Source organism: Mangifera indica, chromosome 5 (assembly GCF_011075055.1).
Source record: "Mangifera indica cultivar Alphonso chromosome 5, CATAS_Mindica_2.1, whole genome shotgun sequence".
Taxonomy (NCBI): Eukaryota; Viridiplantae; Streptophyta; class Magnoliopsida; order Sapindales; family Anacardiaceae; genus Mangifera; species Mangifera indica.
In genome coordinates, this window is record NC_058141.1 from 657,540 (window position 1) to 669,896 (window position 12,357).

At 34.9% G+C, this 12,357-nt stretch overlaps 2 protein-coding genes across 2 annotated transcripts; both read right to left on the reverse strand.

Moving 5' to 3' along the window:
* Positions 1-3,565: 3,565 nt before the first annotated feature.
* On the reverse strand, positions 3,566-6,069 carry LOC123215864 (PR5-like receptor kinase). The gene is made up of 2 exons (XM_044636130.1): positions 5,937-6,069; positions 3,566-4,722 (listed from the first exon to the last, which is right to left on the reverse strand). The coding sequence occupies exons 1-2, from the start codon at positions 5,953-5,955 to the stop codon at positions 3,632-3,634; spliced, it is 1,110 nt and encodes a 369-aa protein (XP_044492065.1). The 5' UTR covers positions 5,956-6,069; the 3' UTR covers positions 3,566-3,631.
* A 5,251-nt stretch (positions 6,070-11,320) lies between these two features.
* LOC123217559 lies at positions 11,321-11,941 on the reverse strand. The gene has a single exon (XM_044638641.1). The coding sequence runs from the start codon at positions 11,939-11,941 to the stop codon at positions 11,321-11,323; it is 621 nt and encodes a 206-aa protein (XP_044494576.1).
* Between the last annotated feature and the right edge of the window lie 416 nt (positions 11,942-12,357).

The following is a 12,357-nucleotide window of genomic DNA, read 5'->3' on the forward strand; positions in this document are numbered from 1 at the left end:
TGGACTGGAAAAGCAAAGGTTAAGAAAAGTATGGGACTTCAAGTTGTTGAATTGTTGAGCAATGCACTTCAAATTTTTTTGTTGATTGAATTGTTGATATATATTGTGTGTGAAATTGATTCGGTTGTGTATCACAATTTCATGTAGGGGTGTTCAAAATCGATTAACCAAACGGTTTATCAATTTTTTGAACTCAACCGAATTTTTGGTTTGAAAAAAATCATGAATAAAAATCAAACAAATTTAAAAATTAATCGATTTTGAATCAAACTGAATTTTTATTAACCGGTTTTTAAACCCAATTTCAAAAAATAATCATATGTTATTACTTTTTTTTAATTTTTTGAAAGTATATTCAATATTTGATTAAATTTTTATTCAACTTTTTAAAAATTGATTCGATTCTATTAATTGGTTTTGGAAATTAGACAAATCAGAAAATCGATTTTTCTATATTTTTTAACCAATATCCAAACTATTTTTTCAAAGAACCTATTTTTCGATTGGATTTTTTATTTAAAAATCAATTCAATTAAATTATCAAATAATTTTAAACACCCCTAATTTCAAGTTGTCTCACAAAATTGTCTTCATTATAAGCTGTTTGGCATGGTGAAGGTTAGCACGCAAAAGCAACTCTTCATACCTGGAAAAAATTTCAAACTTCCGTGATACAATTTTCTGGGATAATAATAAGATAGTCAAACAATCTCTCAAATATGACCGTACACGTGTCCTTCACATCTCCCCTCACATGACTGACATATCGTTCCTAACTGTTAATAACTAATCCACATTTCCCATTTTCCTCCTATCACAGCCCTATTTAGGCAAATCTAATAATCTATTTTTCAATCACGAAAATTATTAATTTATCCCCAAATATTTTAAATATATCAAATAACCCTATAATTGTAAAGTTTTCACACTACACCCTTTTAACCCATTATTGTTAATGTCTATAAAAGCTTTTTCATAACCAAAAAAAAAAAGAAATTAGTGAGATAAATGATTTTTTGCTTCTGAAAAACAAAAGATAAATAAAATTTCATAGATCTCATTTGGTTAATATGTTCAAAAATAGTTTCTGAATATTATTTTTGTAAGATTTTTTTTAAAGTGGTTTATTTTATTACTTGCAATTTTATGTCCCTCATTAGAACATTAATACTGACAACGTACGTATGAAGAATGTACTGTTGTGTACAATTTTCAATCTGATCCACAACATAAGTTATTGTAAAATCATAAATAAAATGGGAAAAAAACCCGTTTTACCACTTTTTTTTTTTTTAAATCTTAATGGTAAGACGTAAGGACAAGTATTAGATATTTTATTCATTGGTTTTACATATATTAAATTATCGAGACTTGCATGTCTTTGAAACAGTTCTGTACAATATTCTATGCTTGAAGGGCATATTTGCAGAGTTTTAAGTTATAGGGTGTCTACTTCTCTATTACTTTTATCAAAACTCAAGTTTTCTTTCCCTCTTCTTCCTATCATTTGTTTATTTAGAAGATATTTGATTTCGGATAGATAAAGATTACTCTAGTAATCTATCTTTATTACTTACATTACTATGTTTGATTTACAAGTGATAAAAAATTTTAATAATTTTATTATCAATAGTGATGTAACACATAATAAAATATAAGAAGTAACTTATTATTATATATTAAAAGTTTATCATGTTAATCTTGATTTTATTAAAATTATATTCTTATTTATTATTATTTTTTAAAATAATTACATTTTTAATTAATATAATACGTAATATAAAAAAATATTTTAAAATAATTATATCTAAAGACATTTAAATAAAATAGTATATTAGTATTCTTTATTATCATAAACTAAACATAATAATTATTTATATTTACTAAATTTTATCAAATATAACAATCATTTATAATCAATAATCATTTATAGAGATAGCATCAGTTAAATTAGGAATTTAATTTTAGTTTAAGGACTTATTCTTACTCAAAGTTTACTATTTTCCTAAATTCTCATTCATTTTCTTTCAAAAAACAAAACACTCTTCCATAGGTTGTTAAATCTGTTAATTTTAAAGGTTAAATCGTTATTTTATCAATAATATTAAAAATAAACTAAAATTTTATCTATTTTTCACCCTTAGGATAAGTTTTAAAAAATAATATTTTTTCTTTAGGGTTTAGTTTTCAATCTCCAATGGTCCATCGCTCTAAACGCTTCCTTTCCGTCCAGCAGTTTCTCTCTCCCCATCTCTCTCTTCAATTGGCCATCCAAGCCGGTCTCTTCTGTGGTAAATTCTAGGTGATAATTATGTTTTTGGCATCATTTATACTGGGGCTATTTTTTTACAGCTTAAGTTGCCTGTTTACAGTACAGATATGAACTGAGTTTATTACCACTGAATAGTAGTACAGACCGGATGGGCCAGTTAGATTATAAACTTCAATGTCATTTCAGAGATTGGTTTTGACAAGGAATAAGCTCTTGTGATTGGGGAAATGTAGTTTGGGGTGGGGGCGGAGGATTGTAAACTTGGAGTTGTAGGAGTTTGTATAAATGTCAATTTGGTGTTGGTATTATGTTCTGGAGAATGATATCAAACCCTCTAAAGTTATTTTAAATGTAGATTGAAAGAATAGGGTTATCTGTTAGCGGCTTTTACCTTCGGAGGTTAGTAAAGTAAATCTTGACATGGGAGCAATTCGGGACTTAACAGGTGACAGTGTCTTGAATGAATAAGGGATAATGGGTCTATTGGGTACAGTTGGAGGTTGCGATGCTGGACTGTTGGCTGACTTGTTCAAGACCAACTACGGTGTCCATAATTTCCTGTGGAGGTTGGTTCAGCTTACACTGAGCTCGAACGGCTCAAGTGCAACTTAAGGCAACTTTTCAGTTGTTGATATTCCTGAGAAATTTTTTATTTGTTTATTGCTTTGCTACTTTTTCTCCGACGGCAGTTGATTCTAATATTACCATGCAAGGATAGATGCTCTCGTTTTGCTTTAATATCCCCTTCTGTGACAGGCGAATAGGTGAGGATAACATCCCTTTTGTGACTACAGATCGATGTGAAAATTGAACAAGCTGCGTATCCCAGATGGGAGAACATTGATGAAAACCAATCTTTGGAGAATTTAATTTGAAGGCCGCCTAACTTTTTACTACATAATTGTTTTCCCTTTTCAGTCCTTTACCCTCCCGCTGGTTGTCAGGATTGTGCGGCCAAAAATATAATTAAAAAGAATTTGTATTCAATCCTGCAAAGATGGTCAGTTGTAATTTAATTATATTCCCCAGTTGAATCTCCACGAGAATAAGTAATTTAACAGGGGATTTATTTGTAATTACATTATCCTGAATTCTTATATGAATATATTTCTTGTATTAATAGCTTGTTTGCTTAATATGTCTTTGTTTTGTGTAACTGATTTTTATTTCGTTTCCTAACATTTAGTTATACTTTCATTGCACTCTATGACAGTTCTCAACAACCTGCATTTTATCATCGAAAAAAGTTGAGTCTTCCACACTTTAAACTATGGCATCTATTTATGATAATGAATTCAAGTTTTCTTGATACAATAATCTCTTTGTTGGGGCAATCTGGTACATCATAGAATTACAATATTACTTTAATGACAGTGTCGAAGAATCTAGTTGCAATCTTGAAGGAGAAGTTAAGAAAGGCCTTGGTGGGATTTGCAACATGTCAAGGTTGCTTTCCAACATATCTATCACTCTGCTCATTGTTGGCCTATCTGAGGACTTAGTCTGTATGCACCACAAGCTCACTATCATCATCTTTCTTATATAATTTTTATCCTCTTCATTTGAAATGCCATCCAATCCAAGCTCTTCATCTTCTTCAAGGCGTCTGTAAATCCAATGTGGAAAGTATATTTCACTGCTATTATCAACTTGAACATTTTTATTTTGTCTTTCTCCAGTCATTTCTAAAACCATCATTCCATAGCTATAAACATCTGACTTGTGAGAAACCTCTCCAAAGTTTCTTGAAAATACTTCAGGAGCAATATAACCGATAGTCCCCCGTGCAACAGCCATCGATACGATACTCTCTTTGTTGGGGCAAATTTTAGCTAGACCAAAATCGGAGATCTTCGGACAAAAATCTTCATCAAGAAGAATGTTATGAGGGTTTATGTCAAAGTGCAAAATTCTTGTGTTGCAACCACGATGTAAATACTCTAGCCCTCGAGCTATTCCCATTACAATTTGGTACAATAGTTCCCAATTTAATGGATTCTTTTCATATATGAATTTCTCTAGAGATCCATTCAACATAAACTCGTAAATAAGAGCTCTCCTATGACCTTCAAAACAATAGCCTAAAAGAGTGACTATGTTGACATGAGCAGTCTTACTAATGCTAGCAACCTCATTGATAAATTCTTCACCATTACCTTTAGACTCAGTCAAGACCTTCACTGCAACATAACGACCATCATGTAGTATGCCTTTGTAAACACCTCCATATCCTCCTTGGCCTAGTTTATGTTTGAATGAATTGGTCATAATCTTAACATCAGAATAACTATATCTTTTAGGCGCAAGTGATCCATGCTTCCTTAAAAATTGCTCAATGTTCTGGTGACTCTTACTTTTCTTGTTCCATAACATCATTGAAGTGTATGGTGACGATCTGTAGATGCAAAAGGCGACAGCTATCAACATTCCAGATATAACGATTGATATAGCTTCAATTAATTAAAGAAAAGGAGTCATTAGAACATATAGATCTGAATTTGTTATGACAAATTTTAATGATTCAGAGATGATAATTCAATTTTTTGTATAGATTTTAGCATCTGCATCATATCTTAAACTATTGAGTTGAAGACAATGAGTGCCCCTGGAAAATTAATTCTCCAGATGAAGTCATGCTTCCTGGAAAACTAGATTAGAGGCAAAGAGTAAGAAATGTTTTGGACTGGGCTTATATTTATATATAACAATGGATTTGTAGCCTGCATGCTTTGTAATTTTTGGGATTGGGATTTATCAGCATACCCATTGCTAGGCTGGATTCGAGCGAGTCGAGCTCCAGCTTGCCTCAGCTCGAGCTGGGCTCTATTTGTATATAACAGAGCTCAAGTTCTAGTTCGAGTTTGTTGAGCTCGTGGAAGCCAAACTTGAACTTGACTCGAATTCGGCTCAACTAGTTTTAAGCTCGAGTTTTTAATTATTTCGTTATTAAAACGATGTCGTTTTAATACATATTAATCAAAATGACGTAGTTTTGTATTAAAATTTTTAATTGAAAATTTTGACGAGTAGCTCGAGCTAGACCGAGCTTATATAGAATTGACTCGTTTTGGGCTCGTTCAAGCTGAGCTCGAATGGGTTCGATTCGAATCTAACCCTACCCATTGCCCTACTAGTTAAATGATAACTCAATGTGATTTACTCAATTTAATAATAGGTAAATTTGGTCCACTGAAACCGGTCACAACTAAGGCTAGACTTAAGCCAAGTTAAGTTTGAATTTGACTCGGCTTGAGTTTGGCGACAACTCCAAACTAAGCTCAAACTCGACTTAACTCGACATTGTAAACCCCCAAAACAATGTAGTTTTGATTTATATTAGTCAAAATAATGTTATATTGACCGTTTTGATTCAAGATCTTTTAAGGTCGTGAGTTTAATGAGTTAAACACTTATAAGTTGGAACTCAAGCTTGACAGTATAATACTCCCTTAGCCTGAGTTTGAGTTCAAACTCATCTAAAGGGAGTTTGTTTCAAACTAAATTAGCAACTAAACTTAAGCTAACTTAACTCAAATCTAACCCTAGTCACAAGTCCTATTGGACTAGTTAAATTGGTTAGTTAGGGTTTTAAAACCATGAGAATAAGCAAAAAAATAAAAAAAATAAAAAAACAATACAATATTTGCTTAAAAAGGGATATTACCAATTCCAGTGCCAAGCATAAATCTCAATTTCCCATCCCCTGCAACAAGTTAATTGTTATATAGAATATAGATCAGTAAAAAGCTACAGATAAAATTGAGAACAAACCATTATGTAAAAAGCTGTAACTTACGGTTGCCCCTTCGTTTTGTCTCAGAACAATAAAAATTTCCCATTCTATCAGTTTGGCATTGCCCTCCAGCCAAAAAACAATCAAAGCATTCATTTGTTACATCCACTTGAACAGAGAGTAAACTCGTAAACAAATCAGAATATTCAACACTTTTTGGTGTCTTATTCACTTGGAAGTTAATAAGTGAGCACTGAGGTGGAGCATTTTGAAGATTATCAATTGGGTTTGTGTAAAAGATATAAGAGTGCTGGGAGTTATTGCAACCATGACTGAAATTTTTTGGAATATTGTAATTGAGGGGGCATTCGTACAGGGATTGAATGAAGGGCACACGAAAAGAGAGGAAAGGGGAGATGGGCAAAGTCAAAATTTTCAAGTAGTTGCGGCTGCAATTTTTCTCGACGTTTCTAAAAAGATAAGGGTCCTTAATATTAATCATATTATCCTGTGAGATTGCTGAAACACTAAACCAATGTCCCTCCTTCCCAATCTGAATCTTTGGAAATTGTTCAGAGCAGTTGTCTACAATCACCAACCCACAATCCGGATGCGACCGATTGGAGAAGGGGAAGCTGATATTGCCCAAGAAACCACAACGGAAACTTGGACATCTTGAATTCACCCTCTTCTCTTCTTTGGCAGAGCAAAAATGTAGAAGGAAAGAGAGAACAAACAAAGTTATGTAAGAGAAGCGAGCCATTGCAAAATAAACTATGGCTATGCACTAACTTGGTTGATAATATAGAAGCTTGAGTTCCTGCAGTCACTTTCTTTCCTGAAGAAAAGTTGCCAGTCTTTCCAGACACGCCAGTTGACTTGGAAATTGCATAGGGAAGACTTGAGAAAAAGAAGGAAACCAGCGCAATTAAGGTCGGACAAAGACTACTTCTGTAAAATGGGCTCCAAGTTGGATTGAGACGCACTTAGACAAGGACCAGAGAGAAAAACAAATTACAAATACTCAAATACAGGGAAAACAGGTATTTACAAAGAACACCCGATACGGAAAACCCACATGTAGAGAACTGGAGAAAATTCCAAGATGAATAAAAAGATTGCATGATCAAGAAGAGATTCTTTTTCTCTGTCTGAACTCTTAATATTAGCTCACCTTTTTTTTTTTTTTGGCAAACACTCACGCTTATTTAATGTATGCTCGAATACAACTTTTATTTACAAACTATAATTGAGAGATATTCAATGAGGGGTAATGTTATATATACACACTTTTGTTACATAAATATTTGCTCACATAAATGTATCATTATATAATTAAATATTACTTTATCATTAATATGAAATTACTTAATCACATCGTGAAATACCATATTTGTACATATTTATATAAAAAAATATATATACATATAATTTTATTTCTTAACAAGTGCACTCACTGGTGGAGTTACTGTTGGAAGCTATGGTGAGTTACAAGTATGGATTCTTAACACAAATGAGGAAGAAGGAAAAAGTTAACTTCAAAGCTTTTATTTCTATATATTCACTTCATAAATCCACACACATAACAACTGATTACAAGTCTTTTTATATACCTAAACATCAGCTATTAACCAAAAAAAACGTGCAGAACAGAATTCTAAACAGCAGACGTTATTTCTGCGCAACCTTCAATAAAATAGCTATAACTTTCTTTAGAAAACTCCAATGAACCTGAAACTTGCGCCATTTAAAACTAGACTTAATAAGCTTTAAATCCATATTTGATTCACCCAAAACGGCATCCGTTTGCCTTCCCAAAACGTCCCTTACATTCAACGCACGTTTCTGCCCACTGCTGAAGATGAGAAGTCAAGTTTAATTTTTTCTGAAAAATTCTCAACACCCCCCTGTAAACTTGACTTCTTCACAACTCCAATCATCTCTCTAAGCTGCTGAAATCTATCTTTCTTGAGGGGTTTTGTAAAAATATCGGCTATTTGATCAAGAGTTTTGATATACTCTACCTCAACCTCCTTGTTGGTAATGCAATCTCGAATAAAATGAAACCTTGCATCTATATGCTTGCTTCGATCATGAAACACCGGATTTTTCGCAAGAGCAATGGCCGATTTGTTGTCCACCATAAGTTTAGTTGCTTCTTTTTGAGCAAAATGAAGTTCATCCAGCAATCTTCTTAGCCATATCGCATGACATGCGCCGGCAGTTGTAGCAACATACTCCGATTCACATGTTGAGAGTGTTACAATTGATTGTTTCTTTGAACACCATGAAATTGCATTTTCTCCAAAGAAAAATATAAACCCAGTAGTACTCTTCCGATCATCAATATCACCGGCATAATCACTATCACAATATCCTTTTAAGTGAGCCTCATTCGAAGAAGTATAAAAAATATCATAATCAAGAGTACCTTTTAAATATCGAAGAATTCTCTTTGCAGCTCGCATGTGTTCTTCACTTGGATTCTCCATAAACCGACTCACTAATCCCACGGCAAATAATATATCGGGCCTAGTACATGTCAAGTACCTTAGGCTTCCCACAAGGCTTCGAAATGTGGTTGAATCAATTTTCCTTGCCCCATCCTTCTTGGAGAGTTTTACTCCGCACTCCATCGGGGTATTCACGGGATTGCAATCTATCATCTTAAACTTCTTTATAATCTCTCTTGCATACGCCTCTTGAGAGATAAATATTCCGTCACTCCATTGTTTTACTTCTATCCCCAAATAATATGACATAAGCCCCATGTCACTCATCTCAAATTCTCGTGCCATCGCCTTCTTAAAATCATCATACACTTGTGGATTATTTCCTGTAAGAATAAGGTCATCCACATAAATGCACACAAATAAAATATCATCTTTCTCTTTTTTAACATAAAGTGCATATTCATGAACACATCTTAAGAAACCATTCTCATGAAGATATTTGTCGAGGCGACTATACCAAGCCCGTGGTGCTTGTTTAAGGCCATACAACGCCTTCTTCAATCTTAACACCTTATCTTGATGACCTTCAACCGTAAATCCTTTCGGTTGTTCCACATATACTTCTTCTTCAAGAGCACCATTTAGAAAGGCTGACTTCACATCCATTTGATGAATTGTCCATTGGTTTTGGGCCGCAAGAGCGACCAATAACCGTATTGTCTCTAAGCGAGCAACAGGAGCAAATACTTCTTCATAATCCACACCATGCTTTTGTTTATACACTTTTGCAACTAGTCTCGCCTTGTACCTCTCAATTCCTCCTTTCGCATTTTTCTTTAGCTTATAAACCCATTTAACCCCAATTGCTTGATGATCACTTGGTAGTGTGACAAACTCCCAAGTGTCATTTTTCTCAATGGAATGAATTTCTTCCTCCATAGCTTGTACCCATTTCTTGTCTTTAGCAGCTTCTTCAAAACTCAAAGATTCATCATTTGCAAATAGACAAAAAAGATTCTCACCGTCTATTCTTTCGGTAGCATCATAGAGATCTCTTATGCTTTGAAATCTTTGAGGTTGTTCGCTTGAGCTTGTTGAGGAAGAAGTGGGTGTGAAAGAAGTTGAACTTTCGCGTTCAGTCTCTTGGTCTTCATTTTCGTCTTCTCCCAAATATGGAAGAAAACTATATGTTTCTTCATCTTGAACACTCCAATCCCATGAAACATCTTCCTCAAATTCCACATCTCTACTAATCACAACTTTCTTGGAAACGGGATCGAAACATTTGTACCCTTTAGAGTTCTCGGCATAGCCAATAAACACCATCTTCTTGCTCCTATCATCAAGTTTTGTCCTTTCTTGTTCGGATACATGAACATAGCCAATAGACCCAAAAACTTTTAAGTGTTTCACACTTGGCTTCTATCCACTCTATGCTTCTTGAGGGGTTATTTTCTCCAAACTCCTTGTAGGTGAACGGTTTGAGAGATAAATTGCACATGCAACAGCCTCGGCCCAAAACTCCTTAGGCATATTCTTACTTTTTAGCATCGTCCTTGCCATGTTAAGAATTGTCCTATTCTTTCTTTCTGCGACCCCATTTTGTTGTGGTGTTCTTGGGACCGTCATAGGACGTCGAATGCCATTTTCCTCACAAAAGACCTTGAATTCATTAGAAGTGAACTCTCCAACTCTATCAGTTCTTAGAGCTTTAATTTTGTATCCACTTTCGTTTTCAACAAGAAGCTTGAATTTTTTAAATGTCTCAAAAACTTCACTCTTGTTCTTCAAAAAATAAACCCACGTCTTCCTTGTGTAATCATCGATGAAGAGCACAAAATATGAGCTCTTACTGAAAGATTGTGGCTTGATAGGACCACACACATCCGCATGCACAAGTTGTAGAGGCTCGGTTGCTCGCGAAAGTGACGCCTTTGGAAAACTCTTTCTTGCATGTTTTCCGAGTAGACACGCCTCACACAATTGATTCGGATGATTGATTTTTGGAACTCCTTTCACCATATTCTTTTCTCCTAGCATTTTGAGCCCTTCAAAGTTAAGATGCCCGAATCTCATGTGCCAAATCCATGAATGATCCTTGACACAAGCTTGTAAACACTTCGCTTCCGCTGTTTTCACATTTAACATGAACATTCGGTTCTTTGTCATGGCAACTTTAGCAACAAGTCTATCATCTCGATTTCGAAGCCACAAATAATTATTCTCTATCTTCACTTTGTGCCCGCTCTCTAAAAGTTGGTCGATGCTCAAAATATTGCTCTTCATTTTTGGGATGTAGTAGACATTGTGGAGAATTTTATGGTCTCCATCCTTTGTAGCCAAAATCACCGAGCCTTTTCCTTTAATCTCTACCTTTGTATCATCTCCAAAACGAACATTCCCGGTCACTTTTGTATTCAACTCTACAAATTTGCTTCTATCTCCTGTCATGTGGTTACTTGCGCCGTTGTCGAGATACCACGTGACATTTTTTTCTATGGACCCATCCTTTTGAGAAAGCAAAAGAGTATCACCTTCCACCTCCTTATGCTCGATAAAATTCGTCTCCTCATCACAACTCTTAGTTTGACATTCCCAAGAATAGTGACCTTTCTTCCCACATGCATAGCACTCTACTTGGCTTTTATCTTTTCTCCAATTATTATTTCTTCCTCGTCCACGACCTCTTTGAGAACTTCTATTTTCACGTTCTTGAAATGAATTTTGCTCACCTTTTCCTTGACCACAACCACGACTTCGTCCACAACCTCGGCTTCTACCACGACCTCGACCTCTTCCTCCTCTGTCATTTCCCTTAGGATTAAAGGAAAATTTTGCTTGCAAAACTTGCTCCATTGGTTCTTATTGGGTCCTCTTCATTCTCTCTTCATGTGCTAACAACGATCCATGTAACTCGTCGATGGTCATAGACTCTATGTCCTTCGATTCTTCAATCGCCACCACCACATAAGTGAATTTTGCGTTAAGAGAGCGCAAAATCTTCTCTACTACTCTTACATCTTCCATCTTTTCATTGAGCCGCTTCATTTGATTCACCACTGCCAATACTCGAGTAAAATAATCTGTTATGGACTCATTCTCCTTCATCAAAATCGACTCAAACTCAGCCCTTAGAGTTTGGAGTCGCACCTTCTTCACTCTATCAACTCCGACCACGGAATTCTTTAGAATTTCCCATGCATCCTTGGCTCTTGTCGCATTGGCTATCTTCTCGAACATGTCATCATCTATCCCTTGATGAATAATTGAGAGTGCACTTTGATCTTTCTTCTTTGTTCGCTGCCAAGCTTCTAGTGCAGCCACAGTTGCAGTATTCTCGTCTGCGAGATCTTCATATCCTTTCTCGACAATGTCCCATAAGCCATGAGACCCAATTATGGCCTTCATGCGTAGCGCCCATTGATCATAGTTTGTTTTGGTCAATTGTGGGTATTGGAAAGTGATATTAGTTTTGGTCGTCATTTTAACAAGGCTCTGATACCAATTTGTTGGAAGCTATGGTGAGTTACAAGTATGGATTCTTAACACAAATGAGGAAGAAGGAAAAAGTTAACTTCAAAGCTTTTATTTCTATATATTCACTTCATAAATCCACACACATAACAACTGATTACAAGTCTTTTTATATACCTAAACATCAGCTATTAACCAAAAAAAACGTGCAGAACAGAATTCTAAACAGCAGACGTTATTTCTGCGCAACCTTCAATAAAATAGCTATAACTTTCTTTAGAAAACTCCAATGAACCTGAAACTTGCGCCATTTAAAACTAGACTTAATAAGCTTTAAATCCATATTTGATTCACCCAAAACGGCATCCGTTTGCCTTCCCAAAACGTCCCTTACATTCAACGCACGTTTCTGCCCACTGCTGAAG

Bases quoted from the DNA above. Each gene is read 5' to 3' on its own strand.
- LOC123217559 (XM_044638641.1), bottom strand. From the start codon at position 11,941: ATGACGACCAAAACTAATATCACTTTCCAATACCCACAATTGACCAAA.